The 19,038-nt window shown below is 48.0% G+C and overlaps 1 protein-coding gene across 7 annotated transcripts in view; it reads right to left on the minus strand.

Annotated features, from left to right (window-relative positions):
* Positions 1 to 19,038, minus strand: part of Camk2g (calcium/calmodulin dependent protein kinase II gamma) — a 58,669-nt gene that overhangs the window by 26,890 nt on the left and 12,741 nt on the right. For 6 of the 7 annotated variants that reach the window (XM_052189849.1, XM_052189848.1, XM_052189851.1 and 3 more), the window contains exons 3-10: positions 17,115 to 17,174; positions 9,411 to 9,465; positions 8,464 to 8,529; positions 5,204 to 5,276; positions 4,958 to 5,060; positions 4,434 to 4,517; positions 3,896 to 3,990; positions 3,177 to 3,299 (exon numbers count right to left, since the gene is read on the minus strand). In XM_052189849.1, the coding sequence (XP_052045809.1) occupies positions 3,177 to 3,299; positions 3,896 to 3,990; positions 4,434 to 4,517; positions 4,958 to 5,060; positions 5,204 to 5,276; positions 8,464 to 8,529; positions 9,411 to 9,465; positions 17,115 to 17,174 (659 nt within the window). The remainder of the gene's footprint in view (positions 1 to 3,176; positions 3,300 to 3,895; positions 3,991 to 4,433; positions 4,518 to 4,957; positions 5,061 to 5,203; positions 5,277 to 8,463; positions 8,530 to 9,410; positions 9,466 to 17,114; positions 17,175 to 19,038) is intronic. The other variant, XM_052189854.1, reaches the window with a different exon arrangement.

Genomic DNA, 19,038 nt, shown 5'->3' on the forward strand with positions numbered 1-19,038 from the left:
TGTTTTTCTGTTGTAGCCCCAGGCTGGCCTTGAACTCATGACCTTAGCCTCTCAAGTGCTGGTGAGATGTGTACCACCACGCTCTCTTCTTTTTTAATTGTTTTGGAAGGATTTTTTTTTTTTAAACCCAATGTATTTACTTTTCATTTCCTTGCCCCCTTAAACTGAGTCCACTAGATGTGGTCTGCATACCCCTGATGGCTCAGGGTGCTAAGGTAAGCATTGTTTGCTATGCAATGTTATGATATAATGATGTCCTGGGACTGAAGTAGTGGGCCACACAAATGACCTCAACAGTCAGGACTTCTGCGATTCTTGCGCTCTACAGTCTGGGTAGGACTGGGTATCACTCTACGACTGCTGACTCAGTCAGCCAGGTTGAAAGTAATACTAGGTGCCCACCCCTTGCCTCACCCAGGCCCACCACTCCCTTTCCTGATTCCCAAACCAATTCCCTTCACCTTTTCCTCACTCCTGTGTGTGTGTGTGCGCGCGCGCGCGTGTGTGTGCATGTGTGTGTGTGTGTAAAATTCCCCACAGAGAAATCAAAGGCTACCATGCATGCCCTGTTTCTGCTTCAGCTCCCACTCCCGTGCTGATTTTCCGGACCTAACCAGAGTCTCAGACACACCCTCCCTCCCTTTGCTTTCTACACCTGTCCTTCTTCAACCAATCTCCCTCTGTATTAGGTTCTCTTTTGTAATCTTTACATTCTGTTCAGACTTCCATCAAACAAAATCTTAAAAGCAACAATTAAACAACAATTAAATTAAAAACAAAAAAAGCAGGTAGCAGGAAGGTGTTCTTGCGGAGGACCTAGGTTCAGTTCCCAGCACCCGCATGGTGGTTCATACCCATTTGTAACTCTGGTTCCAGGAATCCAAGGCCCTCTTCTGGCCTCCAAGGGCCCAGGGCCCCATGTGTATCTATGTATGTGCAGGCAAGACACTCATGCACATAAACATTTTAAAGTAAATCTTAAAAAACAAGTATTAGTGATTCCTGGAGGCTGGAAAGAAGGTGTGTGGGTAGAGGTGTTGGACAGTGCATGGCGTAAGCATATGCAAATCATCACAATAAACAGTGCACATTTATATGTACAAATATGTATCAACAATGGAAAACAGGAACACAAAGCTTCCTGACCCACGTTCTTCCTCTAAGGCATATCAGTCATTTGCTCCTTCACTGCCTGGCTTCCCAACCTTCTCAGTCTCAGTTATCCGGAGACAAGTTAGCTTCTCTCCCTATTATATTCCGCTATCTCTGTGAAATGTTGAGAGCATGGGTCCTTCCTATCTTAGCCAGAGACTCATTCAGCATCCAGCGGCTGCCGCTGCGCTCTCTCACTAAGGCCCATTGTTCTTAGTTCCTGTGTCTTCTCTGATCATACAGTCTTCTTCTCCAACCTCTCTGTGTGACTCATTTAACTCCGTGTCCTTAAATGCTGGTATTTATCGGGCTTCTCTTCTTTTGCTGAAGCAACACAAGCTTAAGATAAGAATCTGTTCAGTACAAGAACAACTTCATATATTTCCAAATCCTCAACGTCGCCTATGAAGAAACGACGGGCCACATTTCTAACTTCTCATCTCTACAGACCCCTCTTTTGCACATTCCATGCCATCTTTTTGGTGCTGGTATGGGAACCCAGGGTTTCATGGATGCTCATAAAGCAGCATTCTACCACCAAACCACATGCCCAGACCATACAGCCATATTTCTTATTGCCCAGGTGACTCAGCTGCTGGTTCTTTAACGCAACACTCAGGATCCACAAACACAATCTAGCTCTCCTGGGGCCATGACCTGCACAGCCATCTGCTCACTGACCAACTAAACAGAGCAGCACCCACTGACCTGCCCTCTCCTTGACTCCTTAAGTCCAGGTATTAAATCCTTCAAATTCTCTTATTTGGCAGCACCACCCACTCCTGCATCTTCCCCTCAGTTAAGATCTCAGCTGGCCTTCCTTAGACAGTTGTGACAGCTTCTTGCCTCTCTGCCTCCAGCCTCAGCAATCCATTTTCTACAGAGCTTCCAAACGCAAAGCTAAATGAAAATAGCTCTCTTTAAAACTCTACGCTCCAGAATATAAACTTCAACTCTTTAGGCAGAGGCTGGTATGGCAATACAATCTTTTGGGGGTGGGGTGGGTAAGGGGGCTGCTTTTTCGAGACAGGGTTTCTCTGAATAGCCTTGGCAGGCTTGGAACTTGCCCTGCAGACCAGAGTGGACTCAAACTCAGAGATCTGCCTGCCTCTGCCTCCAAAGTGCTGGGATTGAAGGCATGTGCCACTGCCTGGCATCATGGAATCTTTTTTTCCCTCCTCATTCTTTAAAAATCCTGGTCATCGTAAAACAAACTACTTAACATTCCTTGTGACCTTCTCCTGTGGTTCCTTACTTTCTCCATAGTAACCTCTGTCTGCAGGGTAACAGCTGGATAGATTGCCTTCTCCACAAAACCTCCTGTGACCCTAATGCCTATCAGGGGCAGTAGACACTCCTGGATCTGTTACTTTGGTGTGTGTTTGTCAGATTATAGGCATGGATGCTTGTCTGAATACCTGTTTCCCCAAATCTTTGGGGCAAAGACCATGGCCCCATTCATCTCCAAGAACTCTCTGGTGACCAGCACAAAAGGACATTCAGTAAAAATGGGAAATGACAAACATATCATCCTTCAAGATGCTATACTCTACCCTTTTGTCTAGAAGTAGCTGTTTGGGCTTGAGAGAACCATGAATGAAAACACAGTGTATCGGCTTACACTGACAGCCTAGGAGGAGTTCCTGGGAACCCAGCTTGAGAGTATCCCAGTGAGCTTCAGTCCCAGTACTTCAGAAGCCTCCCTTGTGCATTCCCTGGGGCCCTTGTCAGAGCTGAGGTCCACGTATATCCCAAGCTTGGGACTTCCGCACTGGGGTATCAGCTGTTTTCCACCATCAACTACCTCTTCTAATTCAGGAACAGAACCAAATCACAGTCTCACAATAACAAGTATGAGAGACAAGACCTATGAGCACTTTATAACTCCCAAGTCCCCCGATGACATTTATTGACCTTGAACTCCACTCACCCTCCCCCACCCTCCCCCTGAAGCCTTGTGGGAGACGAGGAGTATACCAGGGCTGCCGCCCCCAATCTCCGAGACCAGGGAAAAAGGCACTTACACAGACCCACGGGTGCTTGAGAGCCTGGTCGGCCGTGATGCGCTTGGCAGGGTTTATGGTCAGCATCTGGTTGATCAAGTTCTTAGCTTCAGGAGTGACCGTGTCCCATTCTGGTGATGGGAACTGAGGAGCGGGAACAGGGAAAGGGAAACAGGAAATCTGTGAGCCTTCTACCCTGAAACTTAGCTGACTTCATTCCAACTCTTATACCTGGGATACTTTGTGGTACCCAAGAGTTGGATACACTGTGTTAACTTAAAGACTCCAAAGGAAGATAGAATAGTAAGTGTTAGAGTGCCAATGTATCAGATCAGCGAAGGAAAGGGACTGGTGTTTTCTGCTTTACCTTTCTCTCTTTACAAAGGAGAAAACAGGCTTTGCAATGTGCCCAAGGTATCAAAGCAGTGGAGGAGGCCTCTAAAATTCTCTCTCTGTGATATAAGACACGGCATAGTGTCCTTATTCTTTGTGGAAAGAGACCAAAGAGCTTCACTGAACTCCTTAATTTTATAGATAATAGGAGCATTTTTTTTTTAAATCTGTTCCCTGTATATAAGGTGGCAAGAATTGAGTCCTGTATGCCCATCCTTGGGTCCTCAAAGTCCCTTGATGCCCTGTTATCAAATGACAATAACACTGCTCCCTTGGACAGACCCTTAGGGGCAGGGAATCTGTCCTTCCAGGAGTGACTGCTCAGCTCTCAGAAAACCCATCCTTACATCGTAGGCTCCAGCTTTGATCTGCTGATACAGCTTGTGCTGATCCTCATCCCAGAAGGGAGGGTAGCCCACCAGGAGGATATACAGGATGACCCCTGCGAGACAGAACACACAGGTCACCCGGGTCAGTCACCAATCCCTGAGGAACCAAGAAAGGCCATGCAGGGCTCAGGACCACCCAGAAAGACAAGGCTGGACCAGAGTTAAAGGTGGATGCCAGGCGATAACGCTGGATGACTGGTCCCTCCTGCTGTGCCTCACGCCTTACGGCACCAAGCTATGTCAGAGACTTTAGTCTGTCCTCTAAGGTGCGGATGAGTCCTTCTGCAAGAAGGACTCAACATAATCCAGGAAGTTTCTTGGGAAGGAGAGCATGACAGGAACAGCTCTCCCATGGGAAGGAGAGCAAACACCACCATGATTTCATATACAGCAGGCACTTGTAGAACCCAGAAGGAATGCATGTAATGCCTCTTTTGTCATCACAGGAAGCCGGGGCCCATAACACCAAAGAGCTGAGGGTGTGGAATGGGCTTACCGCAGGCCCAGATATCCACAGGTTTTCCATAGGGATCTTTCCTCAAGACCTCAGGGGACAAGTAACCTGGGGTGCCGGCAAAACCTGCAGCAGAAGAGAGGGCAGAGTGGAACAGAAGCCACTTTCTCTCCCAGCAAGTCCACATCTGTAATTTCCCCCAAAGCGCCCTCCTAATGCTGGCTGCTTTGACTGTATAAGCTCTCAGCACCCAGGCTGCAGAAGATGACAGGCTGGGCTGCGTGCAGTGCCTGGAATTTAAATCTGAGGGCAAGTGCTTGTGCCTACCAGGAACTCAGACACCTCCCCAGAGGCCATAAGAATGCAGTGCTGACAGCAGCCAGACCCACTGTACTGAGTCATGAGGCCCAGGAGGGACTTCAGTGCCCCCCCCCCCACACCCTCCTCCTCTTTCTGAAAAGGCCAGGACCATTAAAGGCTTCACTTCTAGTTCTGAAAGAGGAAGGCAGACCAGGAAAAGGAGGAAGGGCGGAGGCTGCATTCTCGGAAGACAGGGTCACCCTTACCAAACCAAGCCTGCTGCTCTCCCTGCACTTCGATGGCCAGGCCAAAATCAGCTAGCTTGACCGCAGCACCCTTGCATTTACTCGCCAGCAGCAAGTTCTCAGGCTGCAGAAGGAACAAGGAGAACTTTATGAGGCATCCCGGAGCCAAAAGGGAGCCTACTCTGGGCTCACAGTACCACTACCTAGCACCAGGTGGCGCCAACAAGTCACAAGTAGGAGGCCAAGGCAGGCAGCCTGGTTGAGTACCTTCAGGTCCCGGTGGACAATGTCATGCTGGTGGATGTGGTTAACACTCTCCAAGATCTGATGTATACAATGGCTGAAAGAACAGCACAGGCAATGTCAGTGCAGGGCTAAACCTCCTCACCAACGACTGCCCGTGCAAACCACACTCACCGGCAAAAAAGCCAGAACCCTGGGCTTTGAATGTTATCTAGTTCAACCTATTTTGCTTTTATATTTTAATTGAAGAATAACTATTGACTTCTGATGAACAGTGGGATTATCTGCTACAGGTACAGCGCCTAATACATCACCTCAAATGCTTATTCTTTCTAGTGAGAACATTTAAAATCCATTTTTTGTACGTGTTAAAACCTTGCCAGGTGTAGATTGCACATGCCTTTAATCCTAACACCCGGGAGACAAAGGCAGATGGATCTCTGAGTTTGGGGCCAGCCTGATCTACAGAGTGAATTCCAGAACAGCCAGGGCTACATAAAGAAACCCTATCTTGAAAAAGCTAAACCAAACCAACCAACCAACCAACCAACCATCCAAAACATTATTAACTATAATCATCCGCTGTGCTTAAATAAGACGTGGGAATCCATTCCCCCACCTGACCACCAAAACACCCCTTTCCTCACCTACACTCGCCCATTCTGGCTTCTGCTAACCGCCATTCCTCTTTTCCTCTTGAGATCATTCTTTTTAGATTCCATATGTAAGTAAGACCATGTGGTATTTGTCTTCCTGTGCCTGGCTTGTCTCACGGAACATAATGTCACCCAGGCTCACCTATCCTGTCATAAGTGACAGAATTTCCCGGCCTTTTTAAGGCTCAGTAGTATCCACTACTCTTTTTTTAATCCATTCATCTACTAATGCACATTAAGGTTGTCTCCATAACTTGGTTATTGTGAATAATGCTGCAATGAACGTGGGTGTACAGACATTTATTTTAACATCCTGATTTTAGTTCCATTGGGTATTTACCCAGTAGTGGGATTGCTTGCTGGATTCATATGGTACTTCTATTTTTAGTTTTTCTGAGAAGCATCCATACTGTTTTCCAAAAATGGCTATACGAATTTACAATACCAACAGTATATAAAGGTTCCTTTCTCTCCCTTCTTTCCTTTCCTTTTCCTGTTTTGGAGTCTTCCTGCTATGTTGCATACACTGGCCTGCAGGCTGCTCTGTGACCCAGGCTGGCCTTCACGATCGCTCGCTCAGCTTCAGGACCGCTGGATCATGGATGTGAGCCACACGCTCAGCTGGGAGCTCTCTTCCCTCCTCAGCACCCTCCACAGGGATGCAGTGTGGGGCCTAGGCTATGTTATGTGGGTTTTCTAGAGTGACGAAGCCTTAGGGCAAAGACTGGATTTGGTTTCTAGGGATTGGAGGATGCTAAATATTCCTAAGGAGGGTGAGGGCCTCCAACCTCTTCCTTCTCTTTCCTCATAAGCAAACCTTTCCTCAGACATGAAGCTAACACCATAACTTGGGAAGACAGCACCGGTGGGCTTCAGTGGTTCAGGCATTTCCTGAGTGACTCTTGTCCTACCTAAGATATTCACTGCTCTAAAGTGTTTCATCTATTAGGTGGGTAAGAGAAACACAGAGATTCCTTCCAGAATCCTCCTTAAGAGGGCTCTAAAGAGGCTCTATTATATGTCTACAAAGCATAGGTGATGATTTTGCACAGAAAAAAGCCAACCTCGCTCAGAACCACATTTTGGTCCTGTTTATTAAAGCAGACTGTTCACCTTGCAAATTCTCCTGCTAGTCCTACAGTCAAATTCCCGGCGGCAGGTGTGAGTACTCCAGAGCAATAGTGTCCACTCACTTGGAGGGTGAGTGTGCCCTCCAGGAGACATGTGGCAATGTCTGGAAATAATTGGGGTTGGCACAACTTGGAGTGGGGGACTCCATTAGAGCCCTGCTGAGTAGTATGCTTCTAAGTTCTCTCTGTACATAGGAGAGACCCTCACAACAAAAAACCATCTGTGCTAAAGGTCAATACCACTGAGGCTCAAGACCACTGTACGTGCCCAGTCAGCAGCCTCCACCAGGTGTGCAGGGCAGACCTGCAGAAGATCCAGGTGTGCCAGCCTACACAGCCTGCACTTACAGTTTGTTTCTCTGAAATCTGGTACTGAGTAAGGCTCCTATGAGAGTCAAAGGGTCAATGGATATCATCAGACCTGAACACTGAGGCTCAGGGCCTCCTACAGCATACTGCCCAACAGTTTGCCAAAGGAACTTTAAGACTGAGCTTCAGAGGCGAGTCTACCCAGAAATGTATAATTAGAACAGAGCCCGGCTAGCAGGGAGAGCCTTCTGGCCAAAAATGGCAAAAGTGCGAAGTGTCCCAGCAGAGCCAGGCCAAGCCCACTGGTACAGTCCTCCCACCCCCAAGCTCCCTGAGCTATCGCTGCCTCCTCCCACCCACAGCCTGGTCCTCCCCTGCTGGCACTGGAATTCATCTCTCCACTTGAGAATTTTTCCCCAGGCTGAGGCATCTGAAGTTGATCAGCAAACATCGGCTGTTCAGGGTTGAGAAATTCGTGAGGAAGCGGCACTCCCCCTCTCTCTAGAGGCAGCCTGAGCCAGAGAAGCTGTAGGCAGGATAACAAAAATCAGGCCGTGAAGGGGAAGAGAGAAGGTGGGCAAGGCAGGCCACTCTGGCACCTGAGCACCTCGCGATGCAGGTGGGTAGTGCTGCCGCGCACCACTGGCTTAGGTGGAGAACACTTCCTCACGCTGAGCTGGTCATGATGGGAAAGTGACAAAGTGACAAAGTGACAAAGGCTGGAAGATCCCAAGGAAGCTTGCCGGTTTCATACCCTACAGGACAAAAATGAGGCTTCCCTTTCTCTGGTCCCCAGGCTGCTATGTAAGGAACTAGTACACGTTAGAATTTGCAGAGAGGGAAGAGATACAGAGATATCGGGCATGCTTGTGAGTATATATTGGTGGGGGGAGGAAGGTATTTTTGCAGTAATAGGATAAAGGCGACCTAAAAGAGGCTTTGAAAGAAATTAATCTAGGCGCGTTGAATATTTAACCTCTGATTCTATGCACAGAATGCAGCCCTACCACATCTTAACAGGCTCTTGTCCAGACAAGAGTCCAAAGATTACTCAAATAACACACACACACACACACACACACACACACACACACACGCGCGTGCGCGCGCACGCCAGGACTTACTGCAATCCTCATTCAAAGGGCTTCACTCACACAACCTTCACTCACACAACCAGGCTCCCTCTTACCTGGCATCAGCCTCACTGTAGTACTCTCTGGCCACAATGTCTTCAAACAACTCCCCTCCGGTAACACTGTAACCAACAGAAGAAATGGTCAGAGGAGGTGGGGCCCTCTGGCCAACTCCAGCATCCATCAGGTAACTAAGTCAGACAGTAGCACAGTTTTTAGAGCTGTCCCAACTCCCCATGTAGTTTGGGAGCCCAGAACATGTTCATCCTTCAAGGGCACAGGGCCTCTCCTTGGGCTAACGAACATGGGCTCTCCCCCTCCTTCCTGACAGTTCTGGTTCTAGAACCTAACAGAATCACTAAACACTCAGAAAGTGATAAAGACACAGGAATCCAGGAAAAATATTCGAACTACAAAAAGTCAGAGCTTTCCCTAAGACCACTGTGGACATCATCGATGGCGACGCAAGGGCAGACCTACTGCTAGAGCTGGACAATAATGAAAGCACAGACACAGAAGCTCAACCATGACGATGCTGAACAGGGCTTTCCAGGAGGTAAAGAGCCACTCCTAGGACATCAAAGAGCAACCAAAGTGGAAGAGAGACAAATGGAACACAGTCCGTGACTCCTAAAAGCTACTTCCAACGTCCCAGAATTTTGAAGGATGTACAGAGAGTTATTATTTTATTTCTCCAATAAGGGAAACACACCAAGAAACAAGAAACAAACATCTGCACAAGTTATGCACAGAACAGAAAGGAGGGAGCGAGGCCACCCTGGGGCTCAGGCGCAGGCTCTAGGAGACAGAGCGGAACAATAAGACGTTGAGGGGGAGTGGCTTTGGCCAGGCACACTCATCCCCAGAGAAACTTCACCAGTCCTTTTCCTCAAGCAATGGGAAGGAGCCCTCAGCAGAGGCCCAAGGCCCGGTTTAGCCTTTCCCAAGCTTCCATCCTCAGCTGGAGAGAAAGGTCCCCATACCCTCAGAAAATGGCACTTACAGGTCAAACACGAGGTAGTGAAACCCTTCTTCAGAAATACTGTCATGGAGACGCACTGTAAGAGAGGAGATGGGAACAGAGATTAGCAGAAAAGAACTCAGAAATCCTATTCTCTGTAGCAACCCCACCCAGCCCCATCTTGTCAGCCTCGTGGGGCTTGCTTCTGAAGATGCTGCTGAGAGAGAAAAGTGGCCGCGCGCCTAGTGTCCCTTGGGCCACAGGTACACAGCTACAGGAAGAGGCTAGTGCTTGGTTTCCACTGCAGACCAAGGCCAAGAGAGAGAAGCTTCATGGCTCAGAAAATCAGTCAGATGGAGAAAAGCAAGAACCTCTGGAGGGGCTACTCCCATAGAAGGTGCACCTAAGACACGATGCATGGCACAGGAATAGACACAGACAAGATGGGAGAGGCCAGGAGCTCTTTCAGAGGAGGAAGTGGGGGCAACAGCAAGAAAGGGTTTGGGAAGTGGCAGAACCATCAGAAACGCATATGTAGTAGGCAGCACATATACTCAGGCAACCAATACAGCAACAACTGCTTTGAGGCAGGGTTTGTGTATACAACCTCAAACTCAGTATGTAGTTGAGGACAGCCCTGAACTTGTGATCCTCCTGCCTCTCTCTCTCAAAGGCTAGAATTACATATATATGTCACCACACCTAACGAATGTGGTGCTGGGTGATCCAGGACTTCATGTACAGAGGCAAACACTACCTAGTGAGCCACACTACCCACTGGGGCACATTTTCTGTTCTTCCAAATATTTCTACCCCCACCCCCTTTATTTTTGAGACAGAGTCCCACTGTATAGCCCTGGCTGGCCTAGAATTTGTGATGAAGACTAAACTAGCCTCAAACTGAGATCTGCCTGCCTCTGCCCTCTCCAGTTTGGGGATTAAAGGGGGCAGTATGCCACTATGCCTAGTCCTTATTTATTTTTGAGATAGAATATTGTTACGTAGCCTAGTTGGCCTAGAGCTTACGGCAATCCTTCTGTCTGAAATACTAGGACTACATGCATGTACCAACATGCCCGGTTATAATAACCGTCTATTCAATGTATACTGTGTGCCAGCCTTGGGGTAGATTTATGTCACACACTAGTGATTCCATACCCACATCTTGAGCAATAAATACAGTGTGCCAGATCCTAGGCTAGGTGATGGCATTTAGGAAGGACAGAGTATCCCAAGAGTTTATTACACTGCCCTGAGATGACTGCTATATTCATTTTACAGAACAGAACCATGGATGCTTGCTTGGACTCCAGGTTTTTCAGCAAAGGTTAAACAGTTACTAACTGGTGGGTCCCAGACTCTAAAAGCTACCACTCAACTGCAGCCTATAAGATATGTGGCTAGCCCACATAGGCAGCAAAGCAACAGAGCCAATGAGGGAGTACTCACAAATGTGCCCACAATAGTACTATAGATGTGTCTAAGAGGGCAGTGGGCAGAGAAGGCAGTTCAGTTCATCAAGTGCAAGGAAGGGCTGGCAAACCCTTCTCAATGCCTGCCTCAATAGTTCTTGGACAAAAGACCAACCTGATGTCTTCTCTCTAGCTCTGACTACAAAGATACCCCTGGGTCAAATGCCAACCCTGAGGTCACTCTAATATAATCAGGATTTGTGTTGGTTACCTATGTGGGTGTTCTTGTCTCTCCCCTTACCCAAACTCTTCCTATAGGACTTCACAGGACTTCTTTCGTGTCTTTGACCTCTGCTTCAATGCTCAACAGTTACAGGAAAACATTCCAGAGCATTTCAGGAATGGCCTGACACCAAAGCAACTGGTAAGGTGCTTGGGCAGAAAAAAATGATGGTGCTACTTCCTTGGCAGGCCCACACTGCTGCCCTTGCCAGTGCCAAAGCATCCCTAAGGGCTGGGGCACTTCCTGTGTCCCCTTCAACAGAGGAAGCAAGAACAGCCAGAAAGCAAAATACCAACTGGGCTGCCACAAGGTACTGAACGTCACGACAGCTCCCTTTCCCACACGAGGACTCAGAGGCCTGCCGGCCGGATTCAACTCTAACAGCAGCATTGCCCATCCTGTAGATCTTATCTGGTTCTCACTTCTCTAGCGCTCAGAAAGGGGAGGGCTCTGGATGAAGGAGCCACAGTTAGAGCACCTGCTGCCCTCCCCCCCATGGAGCCCAGGCTCGGTCAAGCTCCCCAAAGCCCTCCTCCTCCCCCCTCATTTCTCTTCTCTGGTCTCAGTCAGTGCCTCATCCTGAGTCCTGCTGCGGCTGCTCCCTTGCTTCCAAAAGGACTTTCCATTTAATTAAAGAAAAATTGCTATTAAAAAGCATTAAAGTGTGTAATACAAATAATCCCCTGGAAATCAGCTGTCCCAGATGCCAAAGAGCAGCTTCATTAGGGAGCTGACTAACAGCAGTCAGGCACGGAGCTGACAGGACAACAGGTAGGAGGCTAACACCCACTCCCAAGGGAGCCCAGGTGCCCTGCCCTGCCGTGCTTGGCCTTGAGCCTTGAGGTTGGCCTCACCTGGACAACCTCCTCCCAGTACTCTCCATCCCAGCCCTCCTAGCACTGTAGGTCTAGCAGCAGGGCCAGAGGCACAGACACCAGGGCCTTTCCCCTTCTGGAGGAAGGCCACACAGAGTGCAGGTGGGTGGGGATTAGCAGAGGAGCAGAAAGCTAATCCTTCCAGGCCACCCTGCCCCGAAGGTTCTGATGTAAGCCCCAAGCAGGACCACTGGCTCACCAAGACAAGGGGGCTCTGAATAACACTGCTTTCTTTTTTCTATTTTAATTTGTAAAGAAAATTAATAGGAACTATGGACAAGGAAGAGAAAATTAAATGTGCCATATTAAGCACAGCTGATTCCTGATTAAAATCAAAATGACTACGATTTAATTAAGCCATTCCTATGTGCCATCCACTGTGTTACCTTTTAAAGACAGCATCTCATGTAACCAAGGCAGGCCTTGAACTCACTACACAGCTGAGGATAACTTGAACTTCTGATCCTTTTGCCTCTTCCACAGTCTCCTGAGCGCTGGCTGGGATTGTGGGCACGCACAGCCACACCTTGTTTATGCAGTGCCAGGGACTGAACCCAGTGTCTTGCTCCTGACTGGCAGGGGCTGAGCCAACTGAGCTACACTGCCAGCCCGTGTGAAGGATTTTATGAGAGGACTTTACTGAACCCCTACTTTAACTCTCTCAGACAACTATGTGTGACACCCCACCAAAGGGAAGGAAACAGGCTTAAAAAAAAGTTCAAAGTCACGCTACCATAGCAGGACTTGAAGCCTCAAACTTGGCAAACTAACATCAAGATCCCTCCTATCACAGATTGACATGCTGTCTATCCTCTTGGGTAAAGAAGTTCCATTCTGTCCCTGCCAGCTCTGGCCATCCTAATGGATTCAACATATTCATTAGCTGGCTACCCTGAAGCAGACACTGCTGTATATACAGCTGTGAAGAGAAGAAGCCAGCCCTGTCACTACTGAGTGTACCCCTTGAAAAAGACAGGCTCTAACTAACAATTATACAAACATGGAACTAGTTACATAAATGGTACTACGGGCATGTGGAGTAATGTCATTAGACACCCAGCCCATGTCATAGCAATTACAAGGCACAAAGGCCAAGATGACCAAACCAAGTCTACGGCAGTAAGTTCTAAATTCCAACTGCAGGTCAGCAATAACCCTAATTACTATCCTCTAAATCAGTGGGAAAGGGGACAGACCTGCAGAAGGTTTACTGAGCATTTTACACTCTCACGGACCAAGACATCTACAACCCGAATTCTGTGAATGGCTATCTCCAATTCTTCAAAAAACATCAACAATCTGCTATATTGACTTTAAAAGTCTTCCTCAAAACAGTAACAACAACAAAAAACAATATTGAAAAAGCATCTGCTAAAAATGTCTATAACTGGGGCTAGAAAGACGGCTCGGCAGTTAAGAGTGCCTACCACTCTCCTCTCACAGAGGATCCAGGTTTGGTTCTCACACCCACCCTGGGCAGCTCACTGCCTGAAACTCCCGTCTCAGTCTCTGGGGTATCCAGTACTCAAGCCTCAGAGGACACCTGCATTCACACTGCCCACACATGCACACAAATACAAAATATAAAATTAAAATAAGGTATAATTTTCAAATGTCCTCACTAATAACCCAGCAGGAATGAGCTGTTACTACAGGGATCTCAGACAGAACTAAGTCTGTCCCCCAAGGCCAGATGCAGGGTCGGTCTCAGCCTTCCCAACACCGAGGGAAGATAAAGAAGAGCTCAGGCACAATGTTCCCTTTTGCTTTGCAATTGCTTTTGCTACATTAACTATCAGCTGAATGGGTCCCGGGCCCAAGGTTTACTGCGGCCAGGCTTGAATAATTTAACAGCTGAGCTGGGATTCAGAATCTCTGCTTGCCTGTTTCCTCTCTCCATCTCCCAGCAGCTCCCTTTCAGAACCCTCTGCTGATTCCACTAAGGGACACAAAGGACAAAGCAGGCAGACACGTAGGGTTAAATAATTTGCTCCAGTGACAGCTTCTAAATAGGAAGAATCCAGAATCCAAACCCAGTGAACCTGACTGCGAAGTCACAAACTGACAGACCACGGATCAAAAGCATGAACATCACCTGCAGACCTTGAAGCTGGAAGAAATCTCAGCCTCCCCTCCCCAGCCCCCACCTGCCAAGACCTACTGAACCAGGATCTGAATTTTGACACGATCCCTGGCTGACTCATAAGCACATAAAAGTTTGAAAAGTGCTGCTTTAAACCACAAACGCTAGGCTCTGTGATCGGAACTGCTGGAGCAGCTCAGCACGGAAGAAGACAGTCGATTCATTAGAGAAATTCAGAACAGAGAGCAAGCAGATCACAGGTAGCCGCACTCCATTCAGACTTCAGACTATCCGCACCAGCCAGCTCCTCCGTGCATGACTCCCTACAACTAGCCACTCTCCCAGCGCTGAGTTCAACAGTGTGCCTTACACCCAAACAGTCATCATTTGCTTGTTTTTAATTAATTCTAATTTTTAATAACAATTGGGTTCATAGCAAAATTGAACAGAAGGTTCATACACCCCTGATTCCCATGCACAGATTCTCCGCTACGGGCATCCCACACCAGAATTTGTTATCACCAATGGACCTACAGAACCCACAGTTTACATTAGGGTTCACTCTTCCAACAGGTTCTAACTCAGCACAGAATACGTATACTAGAAGGAAAACTGGGATTGCCTGGCTCCTTGGACCAAAGCTCATGAATTTCAACGCTACCAAATCTGACAACAGCCAGAGGCTGAAGATCTGATCTCTGCTCTTGGCCTTTTAAATTGTGCAACTACTGGTTAGGATGCCTATCTCCCTACTAAATGAGGACACACAGCAGTGAAGAGAGGAGCAGGGAACTGAGGGCACCGTCTCCTCTCAGCAACAAGCCAGTTCAGATCCACGGCAACCCAGGCCTCCTGGACCAAGAGCTCAGCCACATCTCCAAGAGTCCTGGTTCCCAGCAGGAGCCAGAGAGTCCGGCCAGACAATGCTCTCGGAACACAGGCCTGCCTTGCCCTTCTTTCTGCCTACTCCTAACCCTGGAGTTGTTAATTGGTTTTCAGACTAACACACGCCTCAGGATACATGAGCAGCCATGAAGTGGAGGAATACTTCCTAGCACTCCGAGAAGTCACCAAAGTGACTTGACCTTGCGTTTCCTGGGTGTTAGAGCTCATCAATAGTTTAGACACAGGGAATGTATGGCTCTTCCCTCTGCCTTTATTCTGAGCTAAGTGCAGAGGGGAAAGGGTATTGAACCACACAGAGTGAGAGGTCACGGCTATATAAACATATTTCTATATGTAATAAAAGGAAGGCTAGCTGCGTTTTGGGCTAGGCCCTTGTCACCCTTCTTATTGATTTCTCAGCTGTCATTCCTACAGCCTCACCATCTCATGGTCAACCCAACACACCCCAGACGAAGCAGAAGGCAGCCAGCCTCCTCTCTCACTGCCCCCAGCCCCTCTGTTCTCCTCCACACAATTCACCATTGTTATCTGAACTGACCACAAGAAACACAAAGGCAAGTTATCGCCTGAGCTAGTAGGTAGCTTTAGTTGATTTTGGTTCTTTTTTGGTTTTATTCTACAGCTCTGCAGGCCTGGAGCTCACTATCTGATTTTTTGTTTGTTTGTTTGTTTGTTTTTAATTATTATTTAAAGAGAAATGGATCTATGACACCCTGGCCTCAAATTCATAGAGATTTGCTTGCCTCTGCACCCTAAGTACTGGGATTAAAGGTGTATGCTACCTCTCCTAAAGGTGGGCCCTAGGTAGCCTTAGAGTCAAGCCTTTTGGTTCAACGTGTGAAATCTCATTTTTAAATATTTGCAAGTCATAGAAATACCATTTATGTCACTCAACTGGCCGAATCTTGTGACTGAACATGCTTCATTTCGTGACTGTTTTTCTAGCGTTCCTATCTGTTGCCCTCTATCCATGGCCGCATACTGACCCCTGCTGTGTTTTTCAAGTGAAAGTCTAACCTCGAAGTCTACTCTCAAGGCCACTGGTGTCACTGCACCGCTGCAGCAGGCGAAGCAGATGCTGGCTGTGCCAATCAGCTCCAGGTGTAAGCCAAGTTGCTGATTGTGATCTATCAAGCCTTGCATGGCTGGAGTTCTGGTTACCTCAGGGCTGCTCTTTTCTCAGTGGGCTGGAGCTCAGCCTCAGCTCCTCCACATAAAGGCGTACACTGAGCCCTGAGATCTGGGAAGCCAGAGGCTGGGTAGCTCTAGAGGCAGCATCCAGTTTCTTCAGCAATTAGCCTCTCAGCTGTAGCCACCAAGAGCTAAGCAGGCAGCCTCGGGGCACTGTGGGAGCCTTGATATTCAGGCCATGCCTGAGAACACGTGTTGTCTTTTATGATGATTCAGGGACTTCAGGAAAACCTAGGAGATGCTCCCTGCCTCAAGTCAACACTGGGATTTCTTCTCAGACATTGCAGTCAGCCCAGATTCTGTCCCTTCTGTAAGGAGCCACAGATCAGGGCCAACACTTTTGGCAAAGACTGTTTCAGCTGAACAATGTAAAACTAAGCCAGAGTGGGCTATGGTAGGCGAGTCTCCTCAGGCCTTAGAACAACCAACAATGTGCTCTTGTACCCCAGCCAGGGTGGGAGCGGGGAGAGATCCTCTCAAGTTTTTCTCCTTCCTCATCTGAGCAGCCCTTGCCATTTCTTCTCCAGAGAAGCCAAGCTTGTGCTGCCCTGGCCCTGCGGAACACAAACAGGAGCGCCATGGAAACCCCCAGAGTGCGCAGGACACTGCGAGAGGGACAAAACTCTTTTAGGTTCAGGAACAGAATCCTGAGCCTTTCACGAAGGCTATGGATGACTCTGGTGAGGGACTCTGGCAGACTGGCAGCCCGGAACCTCACACGCTGAGGACTTTGAATGTCAGCCCAAAGACAGAAGGAGACAGAGAGAGACTGAAACTTTCAAAAACCTCACACCCCATGCCTGAGGTAGCACCAGAGCCAAGGAAGCAGCCAGGTCTCTAAACAAAGCCCCAGAATTCTGACACACAGCCACTATCCTCCTCAGGCAAATAAGATTCCAGGTGAAGCCTCTTGACCAGAGGTAACTCCACAACCACAAAGCCAACCTCTGCCCTCCATGCCTTCTACGAAACGCTCGGACTCCGCCAGACACTCACCGATGTTTGGATGTTTCAGAAGTCGGCATATCCGGGCCTCTCGTTCTAGTTTCTGATGATCTAAGTGAGACAAAAGTAAACAAACATCATCAGCCATCTGTTGTAGCTCTGGCTACCTGGCTAGTCATATCCCTTTAATTTTTAGGCACTATCTAGGCACTTCTGGCAATTTGTTAAATTAACACAGCAAGTCATAGGAAATCTGGACACAGTTGTGACTACCCATTCCTGGTGAAGAAATGAGACTGGGGATATGGTGTGGGTGGATGGGTTAAGCACCTTAAACCAGTGAGTGGCACACTAGAATTTAAATCTAGGTCTTTAGCTAAACCTTGGTCTCCTTCCTCTACAACAGATATTTCACTGAGTTAAGTTACTAAGAGTTTAGGGGGAGGGTATAGCACAGGCCTTTAATCTCCGCGTTCAGGAGACAGAGGCAGGCAGATGTCTGAATTTGAGGCCAGTCTGGTCTACAGAATGAGTTGTTCTGAGTAACAACAGACCTCCCTCATCTAAGAGGGGTTTTTGAAGACTCTCAATTGAAGTACATGAAGTTCCAGATAGTACCAAACACTTCACAAAAGCATTGTAAAGGTAGGTATGGTGGCCACATCTGTAATTCCTGTGATCAGGAAGCAGAGACAGGAGGAGTGCCAGTTCAAGGCCAGGCTAGGCTACATACTGAGACAGTGTCTCCAAACCCAGGGCCTGGGGGGATATAGTTCACTATTACAGAATTTGTCTAAGCATATACAAGATCCTGGGTTCAATCCTCAGTATTATAAAAATAAACAAACCCCACAACCGAAACAGGTGTTCGGCACACCTGTGATCCCAGGCCTTCAGAGGTGGAGGCAGAAGATGAAGTGGAAGGAAGGGGGGGGAGGAGGGGGAGCATTGAGGCACCACAACAGCTGATCAATCCGATAACCAAGAAGGCCACTAAGTGACTAACGGGCAAGTATCGTATGCTGTGTGGATGTGTGGATGAGTCACGTCCTGAGTGGGATGGAGCAGGATGGCAAGAAATCTGATCGTGTTACTCAGACAACATGCAATTTAAAATTTATTAGTTGCGTGTGTATTTCTGGAATCTTCCAGAAACTCGGATCATAGTTGGCCATAGGTAACTGCAACTGGAAAGCCAAACCAAGGGTATGGGAAGGCTTAAGCCTAGGTGTACCGGGTCTGATACATAGCAGTCACCACGATGGCTCCGTGCGGATTCTCTTATGTGATCCTTATAACAACCCTAACCACAGTGACTGACAGTGCTGATGTGGGTGATCAGGATACTGATGAATTAAAATAACACCAACAGAGTCAGCAAGTGGTTCTAAAGCTCCTGCCACCAAGCTCGCCGACCTGAGGTTCCCTGGAACACACACAGCAGGAGAGAACCGACTCCCACAGTTCTTCTATCCATAACCACACACACATGCTATGGCATAGGCACACATGCACATGTGTGCGCACACAAATAAGTGTAATGAAAATATTTTAAAATAAAACAGTAGCAACAGTAGGTGGAATTGAAGAAAGGCTCACTGCACTGTGAGGCGGGTCTTCCTTCATCCTTAACTACAGGAAACTGGCATGATTGGGACGCCCGTTCTACAGAAAGAGAAAGGGACACATATTTTGTTCCTCTTCAGGGTACTCTTAGGTCTGAGTGCAGAGAAGCCAAGTCCCGAAGCAGTGCATAGCCAAGATTACTGTTTCAAGGACATAGCCAGAATCTGTTGCATCTTTAGATCCAAGTGAGCTGATCTCTTCCACAGGAAGCAGAGTGACACCCAGAGGGAGGAGGTCCAGCTGCCTCCTCAACAGCCTCCTACCTGTACCTGCTACAAGCTGGCCAAAGTCCTGTCTTTCACGAAGCCTTCTCCTCTCTCCTTGGCAGGATGTGATCTCTCCTCTCATA

Source organism: Apodemus sylvaticus, chromosome 8 (assembly GCF_947179515.1).
Source record: "Apodemus sylvaticus chromosome 8, mApoSyl1.1, whole genome shotgun sequence".
Lineage (NCBI taxonomy): Eukaryota > Metazoa > Chordata > Mammalia > Rodentia > Muridae > Apodemus > Apodemus sylvaticus.